At 40.1% G+C, this 21186-nt stretch overlaps 3 protein-coding genes across 3 annotated transcripts in view; 2 read left to right on the top strand and 1 right to left on the bottom strand.

The window, feature by feature from the left end:
* Positions 1-1696, top strand: part of LOC6561299 (pneumococcal serine-rich repeat protein) — a gene marked incomplete at its 3' end in the record, with an annotated part of 170306 nt that extends 168610 nt beyond the window's left edge. The window contains exon 2 of the mRNA XM_043215413.1: positions 1537-1696. Coding sequence (XP_043071348.1) covers positions 1537-1696 — 160 coding nt within the window. The remainder of the gene's footprint in view (positions 1-1536) is intronic.
* Positions 1697-1699: 3 nt separating this feature from the next.
* LOC6569009 (zinc finger protein jing) lies at positions 1700-8172 on the top strand. The gene is made up of 6 exons (XM_043215412.1): positions 1700-3526; positions 3848-5568; positions 5665-6247; positions 6325-6472; positions 6984-7161; positions 7231-8172. Exons 1-6 carry the CDS (start codon positions 1700-1702, stop codon positions 7790-7792), a joined length of 5019 nt encoding a protein of 1672 aa, XP_043071347.1. The 3' UTR covers positions 7793-8172.
* Positions 8173-13549: 5377 nt separating this feature from the next.
* Positions 13550-21163, bottom strand: LOC6568913 (V-type proton ATPase 16 kDa proteolipid subunit). The gene is made up of 4 exons (XM_001994937.2): positions 20939-21163; positions 19983-20101; positions 14322-14511; positions 13550-14249 (listed from the first exon to the last, which is right to left on the bottom strand). Exons 2-4 carry the CDS (start codon positions 20071-20073, stop codon positions 14045-14047), a joined length of 486 nt encoding a protein of 161 aa, XP_001994973.1. The 5' UTR covers positions 20074-20101; positions 20939-21163; the 3' UTR covers positions 13550-14044.
* Between the last annotated feature and the right edge of the window lie 23 nt (positions 21164-21186).

The following is a 21186-nucleotide window of genomic DNA, read 5'->3' as shown; positions in this document are numbered from 1 at the left end:
AAAGAGCTAAGCACAAGTGCATACTATGTGTGTGTGTGTGTGTGTGTCGGTGTGAGTGTGTGAAAAAGACTCACGCTCAACGCTTTTTATTAATTCTGTTAAATATGCACACACAATAAAAAAAACACAGAAAAAAGCAGCAGAAAAGAAACAAGAATTTCAAACAAACATCAAACGTCGGTTTGTCAGGGGAGCTGAGGGGAGGGGCATGGTCTGCCGCTGCCTCTGCTCTGCTGCCTACGTGCAGTCCATTTCCCATTATGTTCCCCCTCTCCTCGGCAGCACAAAACGACTCTGCTGCTTGCCTTGCTGCCTTTCTGCCTGCTACCTGAAACTGAAATTTTCCCGCATTAGAATGCTCGCGTTCCGTCTTGCTGCTGCTGCTGCCACTGCTGCTGCTGTTGTTGTTGTTGCTGTTGGTTATGTTGCACGCGGACAACGCGACGACGTCGACAGACAGATAGAGGACAGACAATCAGCCGAGAAACACAGACGGCGGCAGCGGACGAACACCGAAAGCAAGAACTGAAAAAAATGAGAAAAAACATGCTGGCAGAAAGGGCATTGGAATGGGAGTTGATTTTATTTTTCTTCCTTTTCGGCTTCTTCTTGGCGTTTGCCCTCTCTCTCTCTCTGTGTGTGTTTTTTTTTTGTTTACCTTATGCTTTCGTTTATCGACCCGTTTTTGGTTTTGTGTGTTTTTGTGTGCTACATATGCGTTTCTTTTTCGCTCTCTCTCTCTCCTCTCTCTCTGTCCCTTCGTTCGCGTGCGCCGCTCTCGCAGCAGCAGCAGCAGCAACATAATCGCAGCTTGCATGCTTTTTTGTATCTTGTTTTTTGTTTCTCTCTCTTTGTGCGCTTTTTCCTTATTTTTTTCGTTTACATTCTTAAAGACGAAAATAAGCATTTAATTATGAATTTAATGATATGTATTTCAAGCACTTAAATGGCAGTAAAGTATTTTATTAAATTACTTTGCATATCTTACTTTTTTTGTATGCATTGCTCTTTGCTTAACATTTTGAGATGTTAGGCGCGCAGCAGCCGCACACATAGCAAGCAGCTTTGGCGCGCGTTGCTGTTAAGGCGGCTGAACGCGATTGTTGTTCGATTATTGTTTGGGAAATTTCACAGCTGTTGTGGCTCGCTAACAGCGCACTAGAGATGAGCGTCACTGTTAGCTAACAGGCAATCGGAAAAAGAAAAAAAAAACAAGTCGGGTGAAGCAATGAAAAAGAAAAAAAAACAAAACAAAACAAAACTATATTGTTTTTGTTGATAATTGTGTTCTCTGTTGTTTTTTCGTTGCTGTTCTCCACCAACATGTATTAAAAAGTGCACACACAATGTGGACGATTTAAAATAACAAATTGCTGCAGCAGCAAAAGAGCACGCGTTGTTTGCCCCCGCTGCAAAGTGTGCTCCAAAAGGTGTGGCTGTAGTTTTTTTTCCTTCTATTTTCATTGCTGTTGTTGCTTGAACTGTTAATGCATTTTATTAAATTCGTTTGTTTTTTGTTGTTGTTTTTATTTGCAGCGGCGTTGCAACTTCGCTAAGCTGCGCCGATTCCAGCACAGGATCCAGTGAGGATGCTTCCGAGCCCGGTTCACCGTACAGTGCGCACTCGCTATTGAGCGACGAGCAGCAACAGCACCATCAGCAGCAGCTAAACAACAACAACAGCAGCAGCAACAACAAGATGCCGCCACAAATACTCAGCAACAACAACAGCAGCGGTAACAGCAGCAGCAACACTGCAGCTGCAACAGCAACTGTTGCTGCAGCAACAACAGCGAATGCTGCACTAAGGAGCAACCACAACAGCACTGCCAAAATCACAACCACAACAATAGCAACAACTGCAACAACAAGTGCAACAGCAATCACACAACGCCTCAACCACAACAACAGCAACAACACAACGCTGCCTACGCTGCAATGGCCTTGGAATACAAGTCTCGGCAGCACCTCAACAGCAGTGCCTGCTGCCAGCAATCACCAACATCCCTCAGCAACAACAGCAACAGCCACAGCAACAACAATCAAGAAACGGAGCAGCAATTGCAGCGATGCCAGCCTAGCAACAATTGCTGTGGCGCCCAAAAAGTCACGCGCCGATTTAAGCAACAGCAACAGCAGCAATCACAACAACAGCAACAGCAGCAATCACAACAACAACAGCAGCAGCAGCAGCGATAAAAGACTGAAAGCCGCCGCCTTGGAGGAGTCACAAACAAAAATCACTGGCTTCTTCAAGTCACAAATGAAGGCAACAACACCAACAGCAACAGGAACAGCGGCAGCAATAGCTGGCAAACTGTCGCCGTCGCCAGCAGCAGCAGCAATTGCTGCAATTGCAACGCCCAACACGCTGACAATGAGCACGCCAGCAACAACAGCCTCGCTAAACAAATACTTTAATATACTTTCGCAGCTCAACGAGCAAAAGCAGCAACAGCACCAGCAGCAGCAGCAGTTACTCTCGCAACAGCAACAACAGCAGTTGCCGCCTAAGCCAACACCGACAGCAACAGTTGCTGCTGCAACATTGCCTGTGCCAGCGCTGAAGAAAATCGAACGCAGCAGCAAACAACCCGCGAAAATTGCTCAAGTTGCGCCCAATTTACGCAAAACGCCCAGCAGCAACAGCAATAACAACAGCAACAGCCACGCCCACAACGCCCACAGCACGTTGCATGCCACAACTGGCAAATCGCCGGCGAAAAAGCATGTTGCAATAGCGCCGCGCACGCCCGAAATGAAGCAGCAACAACAACAGCAACAGCATCAGTTGCAGTTGCATGCCTCAAAAACGCTGCTGGCAGCAGCAGCCTATCGCAACAGCAGCAACAACAACATCAGCAATAACTGTACAACAACAACAACCACAACTGTTGCTGCCAAGCCCTGCCAGAAGTTGCAGTTGGCTGCAACTGCCACGCCCACGCCGCAAGCAACGCCCACGCCGACACCAACGCCGGCAACGAATCCAACGCTTTATCAGCTGCCCGTGCATCAGTTGCCAAATTTGGTGCATTTGCCACCGCAACTTGCCGCCGCCGCCAACATCATGCAACTGAATAATGTTGCCAAGGCAGCAGTTGCTGCCGCCGCCAGCAACAATGCGGCAGCAGCAGCAGCCTCTGCGCAAGCAGCGCAGGCAGCTGCCGCACAATATTTTCTCAACGGCACCGTTTTCAAGTTGCAACAAGTCACAACGGCAACAACAACGACGGCCACAACGGCAACAGCAGCAGCAGCAGCTGCTGGCAGCAATCCCTTTGGCCTGCTCAGCACCACCAATGAGTTGCAGGAGTTGTTGCTCAAGCAGCAGCAACAGCAGCTGCAGTCGCAACAGCAACAGTTGCAACTGCAGCAGCAACAACAGGCGGCGGCTGTCAAAGCAGCAGCGGCAACAACACAAGGCGCCACCAATTTGCAGGAGCTGTTTCAGCAACAGATTGCTGCCGCCATAGCAGCACAACAGCAGCAGCAACAGTTGCAGTCGCAGCAGCAACAGTTGCAGTCACAGCAGCAACATCAGCAGGTGCAGCAGCAACAGCAGCAGCAATTTCAACGCTTGGGCGCCGCAGCAGCAGCGCAGCCAGTTTTTATGGCAACACCGGCAGGATTGCTGCTCAATGCGGCCACACTGCCAGCAATGTTGGCTCAGGCAGCGGCAGCAATCGCTGCCAACAGTCAGCAACAGCAGCAGAAAGTTGCTGCTGCAGTTGCGCTGCAACAACAGCAGCAGCAACATCATCAGCAGCAGCAGCAACAACATCATCAGCAGCAACAGTCGCTGCCGGCGCTGCAGCCTTTACCCGCGCTGAGTTCCATATTTGAGCCTGCCTCCGAGCAGCAGCAACAGTTGCAGCTGCAGCAGCAGCAACTAGCACAACTGCTGCTCACACATCAGCAGCAGCAGCAACATCAGCAGGTGCAACAACAACAACAACAATTAATCACTGCCACACAACCACCGCCGCTAACAGCTGCAAACAGCAGCGGCAACAGCAACACTGCCAACAGCAATGCCTCGAATAATTTAAGCAACAACACTGCCCAACAACAACAACAACAGCTACAGCAACAACAACGTGCCATTATCAAAGGACCACCGCCACTTGTAACCATTTCCTCCTCATCCTCAGCCTCATCCGCAGCAGCAGTCGCCTCCTCCTTGTCCTCCGGCTGCTCCTCCTCCGCCCCGCACAGCACAGCAGCAACAAAGACGCGACAATTGCCGGCGGCTTTGGCCAAGCCCTATCAAAAGCGCGCCCCACAGCAACAGTTGCACCAACAACAGCAGCAACAATCGCTGAGCAAAGCGAAATTTGCTGCAATGGCCACGCCAACAACGCCGCCACCGTTGGTGCCGACGAGCACAGCAACTGTTGCTGGCAAAGAGTTGCAACAGTTGCGTAAAAGTGCCACGCCCACAACAACGCCCACGCCGCCACTGGTCAGCATAGCGCCTGCGAAGCTAACGCCAACACTCAGCATGGCCAAGCAGCAGCAGCTGCAACAGTTGCAACCACAGCAGCAGCTGACAACAGCAACAGTTGCCAAGATCTCAAGCAGCGCAGATCTGTTCGATCTGGTGAAGAACTCAAATGGGGCCATCAGCATTGTTGGCAAGGCAACAGCAACAACAACAGCTGCTGTTGCTGGACAATTGACACCGTTGCCGTTCAGTTCGCCGAGCAGCAACAGTTGCAACAGCATTGGCAACAGCAACAATTGCGCCTCGCCCGCTTTCTCCACACACTCGTCGAGCACATTGTCCGCCTTTGGCAAGTCGCTCATCAGCATCAAGTCGGAACCGATGGAGGATTCCATGACGATGACAATGACAATGGCAACGACGCCGCACTCCAGCACACCCCTCTCCAACAACAGCAACATCAACAGCAGCAGCAACATGAAACCAACAACCAGTTTTGCTGGCCAGTTGCCGATGGCGAGGAGAGCCGCAGGTGAATCCTTGAAGCATGAATTGCTCGCCGAGTGCAATTCGAATTGCAGCAGCAGCTACAACAGCAGCAGCAATTCGGTTAGCAGTGCTGCCGATCTCTCGCTGGAGGCATCGACACCGGCATCGTTAAGCAGCATCAGCAGCAACAGTTGCAGCAACAGCAACAGCAACATACGCATGCCACAGCTATTATCCTCATCATCGTCATCGCCGGCGGGGCATGCCAGTCAACAGGATATGCTCAGCGAACTGGTCACCTCGTCGTGCAACTCGAGTGCCACAGAGGATTGCTCACAGGCAGCCACATCGCTGCCGCCCATTGCAATTGTTGGTGGCACACCAGTAGCAGCAGCAGCAGCAGTTGATACAGCTTCTTCTGTTTCCACGACTGCTGCTGTTGCTGTTGCCACAACTGTTGGGGCAGCAACAATTGCCAGCAGTGGCAGCAGCAACTATGACGAGGAGGATGACATGAAATCGGTGGCATCCTCATCAGAGACAGCTGCCACGCACAAGCGTCTAACACCCGAGTCCGGAATTGGCGGCAGTCTGAGCAACAGCGAAAGCAGCAATTCAATTGCAGATGCCATGTAAATAACAACAACAGCAGCAGCAGCAACAGCAACAGTTGCTGCCTATTTATGGAGAACTCTTTTTATTCATTTATTTCCCATTCTTTTTTGTAGTTCCACAAAATCGATTTGTCCGCCTGCCTCGGCGAGCAGCAACAGTTGCAATGCCTCCTCGGACAGCAATTTGCCGTCACCCGCCTCGCCAACCAGCAGCAGCAACGATGATTGCTCTGGCTCCGGTTCCGGTTCGGGTTCCGGCGCCGGTTCGTCGCCACATCATTTGATCTTGTTGAGTGCCACACCCAGTCCGAGTAGCAACAACACCATTGTGGATACCACAATCGATGTTGCCACACTGCCCAAATGCGCCATTTCCCCGATACTCTCACAGCCGAAGACGATCCGGTTTCCGGCTGGCGCCGGAGCGGGAGCGAAGGGTGCCAAGCGGCACGACGGCGTCTGCTATTGGGATAAGTGCAACAAGAAGCACGAGAGCAACTCGAAGCTGTTGGACCACATGCAGACGCATCATGTGAATACGCAGACGGGTCCGTTTGCCTGCCTCTGGGTCGGTTGCAAGGTGTACAACAAGGAGTCCTGCTCCCGTCGCTGGCTCGAGCGACACGTCCTCTCCCACGGCGGCTCCAAGCAGTTCAAGTGCATCGTCGAGGGCTGCGGTCTGCGCTTTGGCTCACAGGTAAGTGCTAATAATAAATAATATATTAATAATAATAATAATGGCAACTAATTCGGGTTTTATTCTTTTTGTTGCAGTTGGCACTGCAGAAGCACGTGAACAATCACTTCAATGCCACCGACAATGCCAAGGAGAGCACCAGCAAACGCACCTCGGATCCACCGGTGCCCAAACAGTTGCGCAAGAATGGCAAGAAGCTGCGATATCGTCGACAACCCTTCTCAGGTGAGTGCAAGCATCTATTGGAAAGTATATTCGGATAGTCGGTATTATTAGGAGTCTGCTTTAAGTAGAACACAAGAAAGAACAGCCTTAGGATACTTACCGGTCGCTTGACAGATTTTGTGTAGGAGAGGAGGAATCCTCGATGCACATCCTAGCAGAATGTGTCGACATAACTAGCAGAAGACGCAGCAGCCTAGGGATGCATGTTATTCATGTGCAGAGATCCTCACATTCGTGCGGGAACTGGGGCTGATGGAAGATTGGCTACAGGCTCAGAAGGGGGCACAATAGATCGAGTAGGACGCGGTGCAATTATTCAGCACATCATTTTCATATAATGAGTGACTAGCAGTCGAGAGAGCAAATTGCATTACTATTTTCTGAATTTCAGAGAGAATTTCTTGCTAGAATCATTTGCATTTCTATTAACAGAATAGTCAAAGTTGAACAATATTCCCATATTATGCATAAAAACGTTTTAATTTATAATTATCTCCATCTCTGTTTGCAGCTCGCATGTTTGATTTCTTCGATACGGGAATTATGGAGGGACTGCAGCATCGTCTGCGCCAGATAAGCACGCTGACCAACGGAGCACAGGCGATAACTTTTCAGGGTCAGTGTGTGATGCGACGACGCAACAGTCAAGGAGCCAACGAGTGCTTCGTGCGCTGGTCGCCACGTGAGATGTAAGTGGAGCGGAATAGACATGTAATATGAGTACTGGTAATCAATTGCTAATCAAATCCCTTCTTTAGCATCTCTGATGAGTGGCTGCCGGAGTGCTCGAATCGGACGCGGCAACACACAAAGGTGTTGCACATCAAGCACATGCGACCCGCGGAGAAGACGCGCATCGACAGCCTGCTGAGCACCGCTTACAGATTACGCTACGATGCCCAGCTCTTTGCCGACGACTACAATGTCAACGAGCAGCAGCAGCAGCAACAGCAGCTGCTCAGGCAACAGCAACGGATGGATGCCGAGGAGCAGCTGAGTGGCAGCGATTGTGCGCAGAGCGATGATGAGGCACAGGATGAGGACGACGACGACGACGACGACGATGATGATGACGATGAAGATGATGATGAAGATGGGGAGGAGGACGATGATGATGATGACGACGACGATGATGGCGTCTCAGGCACAATTAGTTCAAGCAGCGGCACCGTGTCCAGCTATCAGCAGGTGCTCAGCATTGCCAAGCTGCAAATGCAACAGCGACGCAAACATCCAAGAAAACCGCCCAAAGCAAACACAACAACAACAACAGCAAGAGGAGTTAATGTGGTGCCAACGGATGCACTGGTGCCCATTTAGAAAAGTATTGACTAAGTAATTAAACACACACCCCACACACAGACACACACACAGACACCCTCATAAACACACACACACCCCACACAACCCCCCCAAAGGACAAACGAGTAAACAGTGACAAGTAGTTTATAGATTTTTATAAGGACTCCAACCCACATAGACACACAACGACACACAACAACACACGCATCTACTTTAAGGCCATTGTAACATACATTATATATATAGATATATATATATTTAGTATATATACATATAGAAAGCAGACCGCTTGCAGTTTTTAGATAAAAACACGAGAAATGTACAGAAAAATCGCTTCAATATCATCCAAAAACCAAACGCGTGAACAAATTTTAACAAAATCTTTTTTTTTTTTTTAAATTAAATTCGAAATTAAATTTGATTTTGCTGAAGAAATATGCTAGTAATGTTATCTGTAATCTTAATTCGTTTATAGCATTTATGTTTAGCCTTTATTTTATGTAAATTGTGAACTGTTAACTGCCTAAAGAGAGAGGAGAGAAGAGAGAGAAGCAAGTGGAAAGAGGAAGATGAAGAAGACCGCCGCAGACAAGACTTGTTTTCAAAATCAAATCCATTATCATTAAAAACATGTTTTACTTTGTTTTGATTTTTGTTCGCCCCTTTCCCAAACAAAAAAAAAACAACCTTCCAAAAATCAAACGCACAGCACAGAAAACAACAAAAACAACAACAACAACAAGAATAAGACTTGAAGCATTTATCGCTAAAATTGTTTATAATTATATAATTATGTACTCAATTCGAACAGCAATGCAAAAAAAAAAAAAGAAAAACAAAAAAAAACAGTTTTTAAGTTTTCTAGCCACAGTAATAATATTTGTAAAGAATATAAACAAATTAATGTAGTCGAAATTTTTGATATAATTATTGTCGTCGTCTAGTTGGATTTTGAGTAAATGCTATCTGTAAATATTTATACATAATTAATTAAATAATTTTGCTCTTAGTGCGTTACAATTAAAATTCACATACACAAAACAAAAATCAACAAAAAACAACAAAAAAAAAAACAACCAACATAAGAAATCAAAATAAAAAAACACCATTTTCACAATTTTTTACTTTTCATATTTTTATTTATTGTTAAATGTATATTTATATATATATATATACATATTTTACAACCAAACAACAGTCCATGGTTAAGTTCAATGCAACAATTTGTAGCAGAAACAATAATTAACTATAATTTTTCAAAGCCAATGAATTAATAAGTGTTTTTTTGTTTGTGTAAAGTTTAACAAATTGTAAAAAATAAGATTATGCAAATCAGAGATAATACTTATAAACTATATAGAAGAAAACAACCCTAAAGAGTACTCAACACTGCCAAAGCGAAATGAATACAACAACAAGAATAACAAGAACAACAACAAACGACAACAGTTTAAGAACGACTGATAAATGTATAAATATCAAAAGCAAATTAATTTATATATATGCATATATATATATGTATATATAGAGCAACTGCGATCTTTCGTAATTCTGATTTCGCACAAAGCTTTTTGTCATACGTTGCAATAACAATAAAAATGCAAATAAATTTCACATTAGTATATATTAAATATATATATGTACATATATATATATGTATATGTGTGTATTGTAGCTGCGCCTATATTCAAGATTAAGTATTGCTTAGTTAGTTAGTATTCCCTATTCCCGATCGATTAAGTTCGAGTACGTAAAATTAGTTTCAAGCGTCTAGCTGCAAACTGTATACAAGAAATGAACCATATATATATATATATATATATATATATATATATATATAAAGAACTAGGTACCATATATAATATATAGATGTGTAGATAGCGCCTACAAGTCTGATGGGCGCATAACACTTATGGCATTGTACTTCCTTAGTACATACGTATATGTATATATTATTATGCATGTGTACATATTATGTATGTCTGTTTTTTGATGATAATTGAGATGAAAATGTTGCATTTTGTAAATGTTGTAGGCTATATAACAAATTGAAAGCAATACCTAACAAACGCCTATAAATACTAAATATATATGTATATACTCTGTATATGTATATGTTCTGAGTTAAACCAAACATTTTGGATTGCCTAATATAAAAGATTCTTCGATATTTTGTACCGCAACACAAAACGTAATGAGAGAAAATTCAAATAAAATAAAACTACCTCAGATTTTTGCAAGCATAGAACAAAACAAAACAAAACAAAAAAAAGAAAAAATTAAATACAAAACAAAGAGCATAGGAATTTTTCGAGACAAGTTTTCTAAAGAACATTTAAGATAGAATAAACTATATATATTTAAATATATATGGTTAGCTGTCGTCACATTCAGCCGAACAAGGGAAAGTATACAAAGCAACAACATACAAAAAAAAATAAATAAAAAAATACAAAAACAACAAAAAAAGAAGAAAATACTCTTAAATACGTAGGTTAAAAACTGCATATTTTGCTAATTATAATTATGTAAGCGCAATTCTTAGAAAACTTAAGATCCAGTTCTTCTCAACCTTCCTCAATCCTTCCTGTCCGTATTTCATCGTAAAAAAACAACTTTCTACTTCCAATTGAGAATCCTTTCCGGAAAATTGCCTTTTACGCTATGCTAAATTTTCGTTTTGTAAATAGTTTATTATGATATACAAGACATATATAAGTAATATCATAATATAAATTACTAATAATGCAAACCGCTTTAATAAATTAAACAAAACAAAAAAAGGAAAGAAAATGAAAACATTAATGAAGCAAATAATAATAATTAAAATCCATTATAAATTAGCAAAGAAACAAAATGCATACAAAGTATTTCAGAACTTATGAATAATTTTAGAGCTCGCCAAGCAAAAAATAAACAATTGATTTAACATTTACTTTCGTGGCCCAGATCCTGGCCAAAAGCAACAACAACAGTTATCAGCAGCAGCTGCAGCAGCTGTTCGAGATTGTAACTAATGTAATCAAAACGAAAAGAGAACATTCTATACATAAAGAAGATATAAATATATATTATATATATTAACTCTACATATACACAACTTAGCATGTACAAGTGGAACAGACAGTAACAGAACATATATATATAAATATATATATATATATATATATATATATATATAAACGCTGATGAAAAGAAATTATATAGAGGCAAGAAATATTGAAAACAGCAAAGTGTTTTATTTCAGTGTATTCAAAAAGGGTAAGTAGTAGAATGTAATTACCGATTTGCGTTAAAGGATTTTCAGAATTCAGAGCTTTTGGGTTCTTAGATGACCCATAATCTTGGAGTGCAGTTCGATAGAATTTGTCCTTCCGATTCCAACGAACTAATCCTTTAAAAATCTGCACCGATTTGGCCGAATTAGGGCATTGTCCTTGTCACCTGTATACTCCTGAAAGTATGCCACAAATATTTTGCTTAAGGGAAATTCAGCCAATGCCACAACCTGATTGGTGTACTGGCTATACCAAATAGCAGGCGCTCGGAACCTCAGAACAGGCTGTTAACTCAAATTTCAGCTTTCACTCTCACTCAAAGTTCGACTCAACTTTAACTTTCGCTCGTTGAGCTGACGCCGACAAAAGTATGCAGCAAGATTGTTGACTCCTTTTCAGGTTAGTGTAGCTGTATAAAAGAATAATAATATACTACCAAAATAAAAGTTGCACATGTTTTTTTTTGGAAATTAGAAATTACAATTTATTTCATACAATGTCTGTTGTTGTTGATTTGCTTTTGATGTTGTTTATCGAATACACAGTTACAGTAGTTGCTCTAAACCCTTTATCATCGATCGTATTTATATATATATGCATTATGTGTGGATGTTTTACAGTTTTGTTGGCGAATGCAAATAACAATAAAAATTCGCAAGAACAACAACAACAGCAACGACACGACGAACACAAAACAATTGCCTTGTTAATTCACAGACGCGTACGTGCTATCAACACCCCCTCCCCCTCACCAACAACAACCCAGCCACCCACCACTGACAAAGCAGAGAGTGAGAGGAGAGTTGGTGGTGGTGGGAGTGGGTGGGGTGTTAACAGCGCATACAGTGTGTGTGAGACAAGCAAAGCTTTACATATACATACATACACATATTATTGTCAAGTGTTGTAAAGCGCTTGTTTGTTCTGCTTTTGCTTCTTCTTCTGCTTCTATTCTCGCGTTGTTGTTGCTGTTGTTGTTGTTGTAGTGAATTCACCGCAAGCTTGCTGGCACAAACTGTCAAGCAGAGACGTGACGGATTGTGGGGGAGGAGAGGGTTGGACAGAGAGTTGGGAGCAGCCCTGCACAGGTTGGTCACCTCCGCGCTCTCAGCATCACGATTGCATCGGCAGCCAACGGGCAGGGAACTAGTTGCCCTCACATCCAAGCCAGCCCCTCTACTCCTGCCTCCCTTTCATCACTTCTACGCGCCTCCACATTGTGAGCTGCTTGCTTGGTGTGTTGTTGTCTCTGTTGTTCTTATTGTTAACTCTATACACAAATTGTTGTTGTTATTTGCTTAGCATACAAATCGAGTTGTTCTTGTTGTTGTTTCGTTTTGGGGTTTTTGCATAACTTCTAATTTGTTGGGATTTTACAATTTTTTTGTTGCATTTTTCATACGTTGACAATTTTGCTTTTGTTGTTGTTTTTGTCTACGCTTTTCGCTTTTTTTTTTGTATTTATAGTTTTTGCTTGCACGACTTTTGTTGCTGTTGTTGTTTGCTGGTTTTGTTTTTATAATTTTGCTACTACATTTTCATGTTAATATTTTATACATAATATATATTTTATATATATATAATATTTGTTTTTCTTTACTATACAATAACAGCGGAAAAATTGTGTTTTATGTTTTTGTGTGTGTGTGATTTTTAATTAGGTTTCGATTTTTGTTTTGCTTTCATTACCATATTATTTATCATATTTTTTCTCATTCTTTTGATGATTTGTATTGTTTCGTAATTTGCATTTTTTTTTTATAACAACTTTTTCATGTTAATATGTATAATTGTTTATCATTCTCTTGTACATACATATATATGTATATATATTATGTATATAAATACCGCGTAATTGTTGTTTTTTGTTTGTATTACAATTTTTTATGTATTTTCTTATCACAAAAAAATCATAATTATATATATATATATAATTTATTATTATTAATTTTTAATATATTATTCTTAGAATTGAACAATAATTAAAAATAAACATAGGACTTAGTTACATTTTGTATGCGTGTGTGTGTGTGGTATGTGTGTGTGTTTATGATTGTATGTAGTTGGTTTGTTGTTGCAGTTGTTGTTGCTGAAGTATTGCCAAGTAATTAATTTGTTGTCTTTTCCCCACCAACAACCATTTGCTGTTAGCACTGCGCCAGTGTTGCCCTATTTGCGAGTGCAGCATTTTCATTTTGTTGTTGGATCGTGTTTTGTTGTTGTTGTTGTTTATTACTCATTTATTTGTTGTTGTTTGGCCCTTTTCGCTAAATTTGTTTTGTTTGCTTGCTGCACAGCTGTTTGCAAATTTACAATTGTTGTTGTTGGTTGTTGTTGTTTTGTTTGTTTCTTTACAGTTTGTTAACGAATTTTACATATACACTAAACATTATTTAATAATAATAATGGAAAAAACAAATAACAAAGAGCACACGTTTTGTGGAGCGCAAAAAAATAATAATGATATAGAAAATAAAATGTAAAAAGAAGAGACAAATTTGATATTTGATTACAAACTTTATGAACTTAACTGCAAAATTGATTTTTTTTGTTGTTTTTTTTTTTGTTTTGAACGGAAATAATAAATCTAAACTAAACAGAGCACCAGCAATTTAGCAATGTAAAAGAAAATAGGAAAAAATAAACACTTGTTGTTGTTGTTGTTCGTGTTGCACACACTGGAAAAAGTGCGACAATGTGGCAGCAACACTGGCGTCCAACTCATCATCAAATTGCAGTTGATTATAATTGTTATTTGTTTTTTGTTTTTTTGCTATATACAAACGGCCACCAGAGTTGCCACCAAGTTGCGATTCTTTTTTCCTTCCTTTTTCAATATTTGTTGGATGGTTTTTTTTACTATATATTTGATACACTTTTTACTTGCAGTTGTTGTTGTTGATTTTGTTGTTGTTGATTGCTGGGCTGTTTGTCTACTTGTTGTTGTTGGTGTGTGTGTGTGTGTGTGTTGTTGTTGTTTGAATTGATTGATTTATTTCGTGTACAGATAGATGGCAACAATCAAACCGTAGAGACCCAACACTTCGGCGAAGATGAGAATCAGGATCATGCCGACAAACAGACGAGGCTGCTGTGCTGTGCCACGAACACCGGCATCACCAACGATACCGATCGCAAAGCCGGCTGCCAGGCCCGAGAAGCCCACTGACAACCCAGCACCCAAATGAATGAAACCCCTGTTGGATAAGGAATGGCGATTAATTAACATGTTCCATATAAAATATATATATAGTTAGTGTCATACTCACTTGTATAAGGTATAAGTTACGGGCGTATCCAGTTGGCCGGCAATCAGGACAGCGACGACCAGACCGTAAATGGCAATGATACCCGCCATGACCACAGGAATGATGGATTTCATGATCAGTTCAGGACGCATCACTGACATGGCAGCAATACCGGTACCAGACTTAGCCGTGCCATAGGCGGCGCCGAGTGCTAAAAAGAGGACACAAAAAGTATATAAATATTTGAGTAACATTTATTGGGTAATTTCATTACAACGGTCACCACACATCAACTAGACAGCAAAGGTTAAAGGTTAATTTCCCAAATACCTTTAAAATAATAGATATTTCATCATTCATAAATCACACTAACTATACAGCGAACAGCAAATGTGAAAGGTTAATTACCCTTCACAAAGAAGAGAGAATAAATAACCTTAAAATTAGAAAAAAGCATTCTATTTTAAAAATGTAAAAAAAACCTTTATTTGAGCTGAGACAATTAGCATAGGTTCACACTGATTGAACAAACAGCTCTGCTTAAGTAATTATAGATCAACTTTCGCTATTGCAGTCTTGAGCCTATTTTATCTCTGGGATCACACATACCTTATATAATTGATCATATTTTCAAATATATCCCCCAAACCCATACCAGCAAATTCTAGCCAACTTCTGTAAACTAACGTAACATTTTAGCAGTCAGTCACAGTCACAATCACATGACCGACCCACATAACGAAAAAACAAACTAGACACACACACAGACAGACAGATACACACACACAAATATAACAACTGCCTCAACAGTCTGTCTGTCAGAGAGTTGCTATTTCAGTGGATTTGACTCTCTTTCATATTTGGTTGCCTACCCGGCCCGGTGCTGCTCTCATTACGATATTCATTTGATAAGGTCGACTTAATGGGAAGAAGCCAAAGTGCTAAAGTTGCCAAATGGCTAAATTAATGTACAATACAATTCAGCATGTACACGACATATAAAGAGAGGTATATATATATATATATATATATATATATGTATATGTTTGCAGCACGCGCATTGAATATTGAAATATAAAACCAGTTTCATATGACGGTCAATGGTATTTGTTAAATAAATGTTGAAAACAGCTAATTGCGCGTGTGTATGTGTGTTTGTGTGTGTTTGTTGAGTGGAGCGGTAATAAATCGAATTTATACACGCATATTCATGCATTCAAAAAATACTGGTAGTTTAAAAGAGAGGGAGAAACAGCAACAACAATAAATGCACATCTGTGTGAATAAAAGATAAGTGCGTTTGTGTGTGTGTGTGTGTGTGTGTATGTCTCGAATTCAGAGTTAACGTTAATGCTGTGGCAGCTGAGACTGAGTGAGTGGGAGAGGGAGATAGCTACTACAGTCGCTGCCTGCGTTTAAATGTCATGTGATTTATATTAATGCTAATTAACTGTATTTTTCTCTAAAATTGATATTCTACAAGTGCAAATTGAACGAAGGGCTCTCGCTAAAATACATATTGATTGAAAATAAATACAATATCGTGAAAAAAAATCTATTCATTTTTTAACGAGGCTTTGCTTAAATAAAAAAACCACAAAACTGCATAATTTTTGCTCATATATGTACATACGTCATTCATAACCACGTACACCAGCATAGAAACCGGAATTCACTTGATATTAATTTTATTATTTATTCTGCTTTGCTAGCTAATAAAAAATTCACCTACAGACGTCGCTATCGAAAAGCTGAGCAAACAGAAACACATTGAAAACTTGTCGTCGTCGATTTTGCTTTCCTAATCGAAGCCCAGTTGAAATGGTCATCGCCTATCGGGGACTTCCAAACATGTTCAGTAAATATTTATAAATGTGTGTGTGTGTGTTTGCTCAAATAAAACTCAATATACGTACATTTAATAGCAATTATTCAAAAATTCATTGAGTAAATTGAGAGAGAGAGAAACATGTTAGAGTTGTGTGAATTGATCTCAGGCAAATAATTTAATTTTTTAAATAAGAAATGCTTTTCCGGTTCTGTTTTTACATAATATCGCTAACTAACGCTAAAGCAAGTGCTTTTTTATTAGCACCATATACACATTTAGATAACACAATTTGTTTAAAAATACGTCACAGTTTTTATTTTGCAAAAATTAACATCCTGACTGATTAACAACTGATCAAAAATTGTACATGCCTATTAAATTTGGATGCCGACTGTAAAGGACTGCCAGTGTGTACACACACAAATTGATCAATTTACGTATACAAAAAATGTATTACTACTAGATTGACCTCAGCGCTGCACTGCATTTTAAATGTGCATATATCCATTTGTTATTAATAAATATGTATTTGGTGGCGGGGGTGGTTCTTTTTAACTACTCATCGTGTGATAGACGCATGGCAGACAGTGGCGTGGGAGCTCTGCTAAAAACACAATATACAATACACAAAAACCGCTACTAGCAGCTAGCTAGAGAAGAGGAAGCAAGGCGAGCCATAGAAACAAAAACAAACAAGCAGCAAAGCACCCAGCACATTTTTAGATAAATATAAATGTGAAAGTAGCAAGAAACAAATAAAAATATATGTATGTGTGTGTGTGTTGTGTGTGTGGCCACCAGCAATTAAAGCGTCACATTTGAGCGCGCGTACAGAAGAATCCCAAACAGCAATATTTGAGCAAGAGAACAATAGAGAGAGGAGAGTGAGTAGAAGCAGCTTATCAGAAAGTGCTCAATGAGAAGAGAGATGCTCGATTTCGATGCTGCTGTTGCTCTCATTGTTGTTGTTGCTGTTGTTATTGTGTGTGACAAGTGAAAAAGTCAAAGGCATTGGAATGCACAAACACAAAAAGATAAAGAATAGAAACATAACATTATTTGTACATTGTTTCCAAGTATCTTAATTGTTCTCGAAAAGACATTTTAGCTTTTAGCTGTGGGTTTATAATCATACAAACACGCACTCACACAAAAATCAGCAAGATTGCAGATTATTCCGCTGACAAGTTCAGTTAGCTTTTTCATGCGTAATCCGAGTTCGATTAGATAATTTGTCAGCAGACAGGATGTGCGCACATGCACTTAAGTAGATAAACACATATGTTTATGTAGATTAATCATATTAATTCACAGTTATTGTTAATTAATTGTAGTGCAAGCAGCAGATAAAAGGCATTCTCACACACGCACATATGGACATTTTACCCTACCACGTTTTGTGCTGCTTCCATATCTTTTGCTCTCTCTCACTCAGATAAAAACAGGGTCGTCATATACAACAGCGCTTAAAAAATAGTCAAGCAGCTGCTGTTGCTGCTTTTGATGCCCATAGAATTTTTTTGCAAGTTTTTTTTAGAGGCAGTGAAAAATAAACATAAGACGCTGCAGCACGTGACATTTAGAGCATATCACTTTTTACATAATTAACACACATACAAATAATATACATGTGTAAATGTGTATGTACCCTTTTTACTATCATATTTGATATGTATATATATATATATATATATATATGTAAATATGTAAATGTATCTACTACTATTTTGAGACTGCGTTTGCGCAGGCAACAAGCAGCATGTGGGTGTAAATTGATGATGTGTGTGTGGGTGAATGTGTGTGTGTCAGGCAGTCGTCTTGTGAAGGATATCTGAAACAGTGGGCAGCACTGATAAAACAAAAATAGAAAGAGAAGAAACAAATGCACACAAAGCACAAAGCAACGCCCATTGTGCGGCTATATTGACAGTCAATGAGTCAGCCAGAAATCAGTCACAGCATTTTTTTTAACTGCAAGTAAAACAATTCAAGGCTTGAGCGGTAGCTTTACTCGCTCTCACTCTCTGTCTCTCTCTCTGTTGATCATGTGATCGTGTGAGCGGTCTACCAAGCAGCAGAGCGTTGCCAGACATCGGCCATCGGTCATTACATGCAAATATATGCTGACAATAAGTTTTGTTTTTTTTTTTTCTCCTGTCAGTTGGTAATTGAATAAAAATGTTCTGTTGGCAGCGGCTTAAAATGAATTATGTTGTTGACTTTAATTACATAAGAGACGACAGCGACGGGTGCGATATCTTTGTTGCCATGTCAACAAGAAGAAGAGACGTCTTAGCGCTATCTACAAAATGTATTTTTATTTAGCGCTCTACGCTAATAAGCAAAGTAAATATTAAAGCCGAGCAAACTTTGCGTTGTTGTAGGAAATCACAAGACTATTGTATTTGATGCATGACATAATAATTATGGCATTGATTTGTTTGTTTGTGGTTTATTAATCAAAAATCTACTATTTAAAATGTTTTGACCCTTTTACTTCCCTTTCCTTCTCAATCGTTTTATTCGTGTTTAAACATTTAGCATTTAGAATTGAAAAGCGCGTGCTACTTTTTGAATTCTTGGTGTGCTTGCTTTCTTTACTTAATTCTCGGCGTTTCTCTTATCTTATCAGACACGAGCTATTGGTAAATACCCCAGTGCCACTTTATCAGGCTAAGGTAAGTAATATAAAATGTGAATGATAAGCTATATTTGTGAGAGGCATGTGATGCCTCCAATTTGCCTTGGGTGGATTCAATTGATCATGCAAGACTGATGAGGTAAAAAAAAAAAACAAACAAAAAACAAAGTGGCATGTGATTACGATTATAATGTGATTACTACAGGTGATTGAGAAATATGACAAACCATTCAATTTATCATGGGTTTGTACACACAATTCTTGTGATCAGTTAACAATAGGCCTTAAAATAAATAAATGCACGTGATAGTGCACTTAACACCCTTATCATCATCATCTATTTACTGCCCATATAAAATTAAACAGTTATTGCATTCGGAAGCCCCACACATTCTTCATTCTACATTCTTATACTCAGTGCAAGATAAACTAAGAAGAAAAAATACTTCAGTATGGCAACACCAAAATGTTGGTCTTGTGACTGAGTGGGAAAAGGAAAGCGAGCTTCTCGTCATAAACTTCACATACAAAAAAAAAAACCGTAACTCTGCGCTCACACTCATACAATCCGAGTACAATGACAATGGCTGGCACGAGAGCGTGCGCAACTCTCTCTCTCGCTTCCTCTCTTTCTGTACACCGCTCTTGCCTTTTATCTGCCGCTCACTTGCTGAGTGTGTATGAGTAATGCCGTTTTTAGCATGTCGAATGAAAAAAAAATGCAGCAAATTTCTAATTTCGATGCTGCCATTTTTGTGTTGTTTGCAAATAAAAGCAATTAAATGCGCAGTGTTTATCTCAAAATTCAAAATAATTGAATATTTATTTATGTAATAAGGCTGGGCTGCGGCTGCTATTAACTATTCTATTCTGGTTAAAACATGATTTTTGCTCGTCACGCGCATTTCAAATTGGACTCTAACTCAACACACACACATGTACACGATTACGTGTACATATGTTGTGTGTGTGACTGACTGCTCTGCGTGTATTGAATTTTTTTATACACTGCCTGCCGCTACCTACAAACGTGCCTACATACATTTTTTTTTATTTTTTGCCTTGCTGTCTAGAGGTGCTTCCTCTTTTTCCTTTTCTTCTTCTAGCATCTACGCCACAAAATGTTCGATTTTTCTACGCATGCAGCGCTGCGTGGAGTTTGATTTTCTTTTTTTTGTTGGTTATGGGGGGAAAAATAAGTGTAACTCACCTGAGAAGATAATGGCGGACGCAGCGCCCATAACACCGAAGAAGGGGCCATAGATGGGGTTTTCGGGACTCAGTTGCTCTGTAGACGACATTTTGCTTTGTTTTTTTTGTGTTTTTAGGCTACAATAACAAAATGAAAATCGAAAATTGAATTCGTTGCTTTTTATTTTTGGTTTATTGCACTTTTTATTTATTTAATGTTATAGATCGGCGCGTTTTAATATGCTTTGCAAGTGTATTATGGGGTGAAACAAAGTATTTTTATTACATATACAATATATATATATGTGTACAAAATATTTTTCTTGCGCTGCTTTTCGAACCACAATGCTGCTGCGACGACGTACGATTTGTGAGTGAACGACGCGTTGCGAGAGTGCGAGCGAGAGACCGTGAGAGTAAAATACATTCGCCGCGGCTCGCCGTCTCACACAATTATTGAATTTTATCTCGAGAGAGCCCTTATCTATGTATTTGTGTGTGTAAGTTATGTGCCTATGTGTGTGTGTGTATGAGCGCATGACGGAATGAGCTCACATAAAAAAAGTCCAATTGGCAATGACAACGCTCTGGAAAATTACACACACACACATGCATAGTCACATGCAAACACTTCGTTTTTCGAACACAATTGTCAAGATTTGCGCGTTTTTTTAAATTCTTTTTAATACTGACTCAAATTCGCAGCAATTTTTACGCTCACCGCGCACACTCTCTCTCACACACACACGCAAATACTATTACTCGTTCATTGTCATTGTGTTTGCATGTGTGTGTATGTGTGTCGTGGCAGAAAATACTAATCTTCGTACGATTTTTGCTTGTTTTTTCTATTGTCTTGCTAGTTACTTTATTTGTAGGTTGCGATTAGTCGCAGCAGCTTTGTTGTTGTTGTAATTAATTCATTTACGATTGCGCCTCATATGACTTGATTGTGAAGTTATTTTTTTCACTCACGTGATTAGAAATCTAATTTAAAGCAACTCGCTCTTGTGGCTGGCCTTTCGGGTTTATTGCTGGCTGCTGCTGCTCTGCTGGGCGACTAAAGCACGCTGATTTTTGATACGGCACTGAACTCCTACGCTGCGTTTGCATTTGCTTTTATAAACTTTAGTCACGGGGGCGGATTTTCAGTAGTGCTACTTCTTGGCTTGCTATCGATATTTATGCAATCTGACGTTTTACAACACAACATGAACGACTAT

The sequence above is a fragment of the Drosophila grimshawi genome, unplaced genomic scaffold, assembly GCF_018153295.1.
Source record: "Drosophila grimshawi isolate 15287-2541.00 unplaced genomic scaffold, ASM1815329v1 contig_1367, whole genome shotgun sequence".
NCBI classification, from domain to species: domain Eukaryota; kingdom Metazoa; phylum Arthropoda; class Insecta; order Diptera; family Drosophilidae; genus Drosophila; species Drosophila grimshawi.
The sequence above is the reverse complement of the archived record's forward strand: the minus strand, read 5'-3'. Positions and strand labels throughout refer to the sequence as shown.

Bases quoted from the DNA above. Each gene is read 5' to 3' on its own strand.
- LOC6569009 (XM_043215412.1), top strand. From the start codon at position 1,700: ATGCCGCCACAAATACTCAGCAACAACAACAGCAGCGGTAACAGCAGC. The intron at 6,248-6,324 runs GTAAGTGCTAAT...TTTTTGTTGCAG, and splicing joins GTCTGCGCTTTGGCTCACAG to TTGGCACTGCAGAAGCACGT. The intron at 7,162-7,230 runs GTAAGTGGAGCG...TCCCTTCTTTAG, and splicing joins CGCTGGTCGCCACGTGAGAT to CATCTCTGATGAGTGGCTGC.
- LOC6568913 (XM_001994937.2), bottom strand. From the start codon at position 20,073: ATGTCGTCTACAGAGCAACTGAGTCCCGAAAACCCCATCTATGGCCCC. The intron at 14,512-19,982 runs GTGAGTTACACT...TCCTCTTTTTAG, and splicing joins GTCCGCCATTATCTTCTCAG to CACTCGGCGCCGCCTATGGC. The intron at 14,250-14,321 runs GTGAGTATGACA...CTTATCCAACAG, and splicing joins GTAACTTATACCTTATACAA to GGGTTTCATTCATTTGGGTG.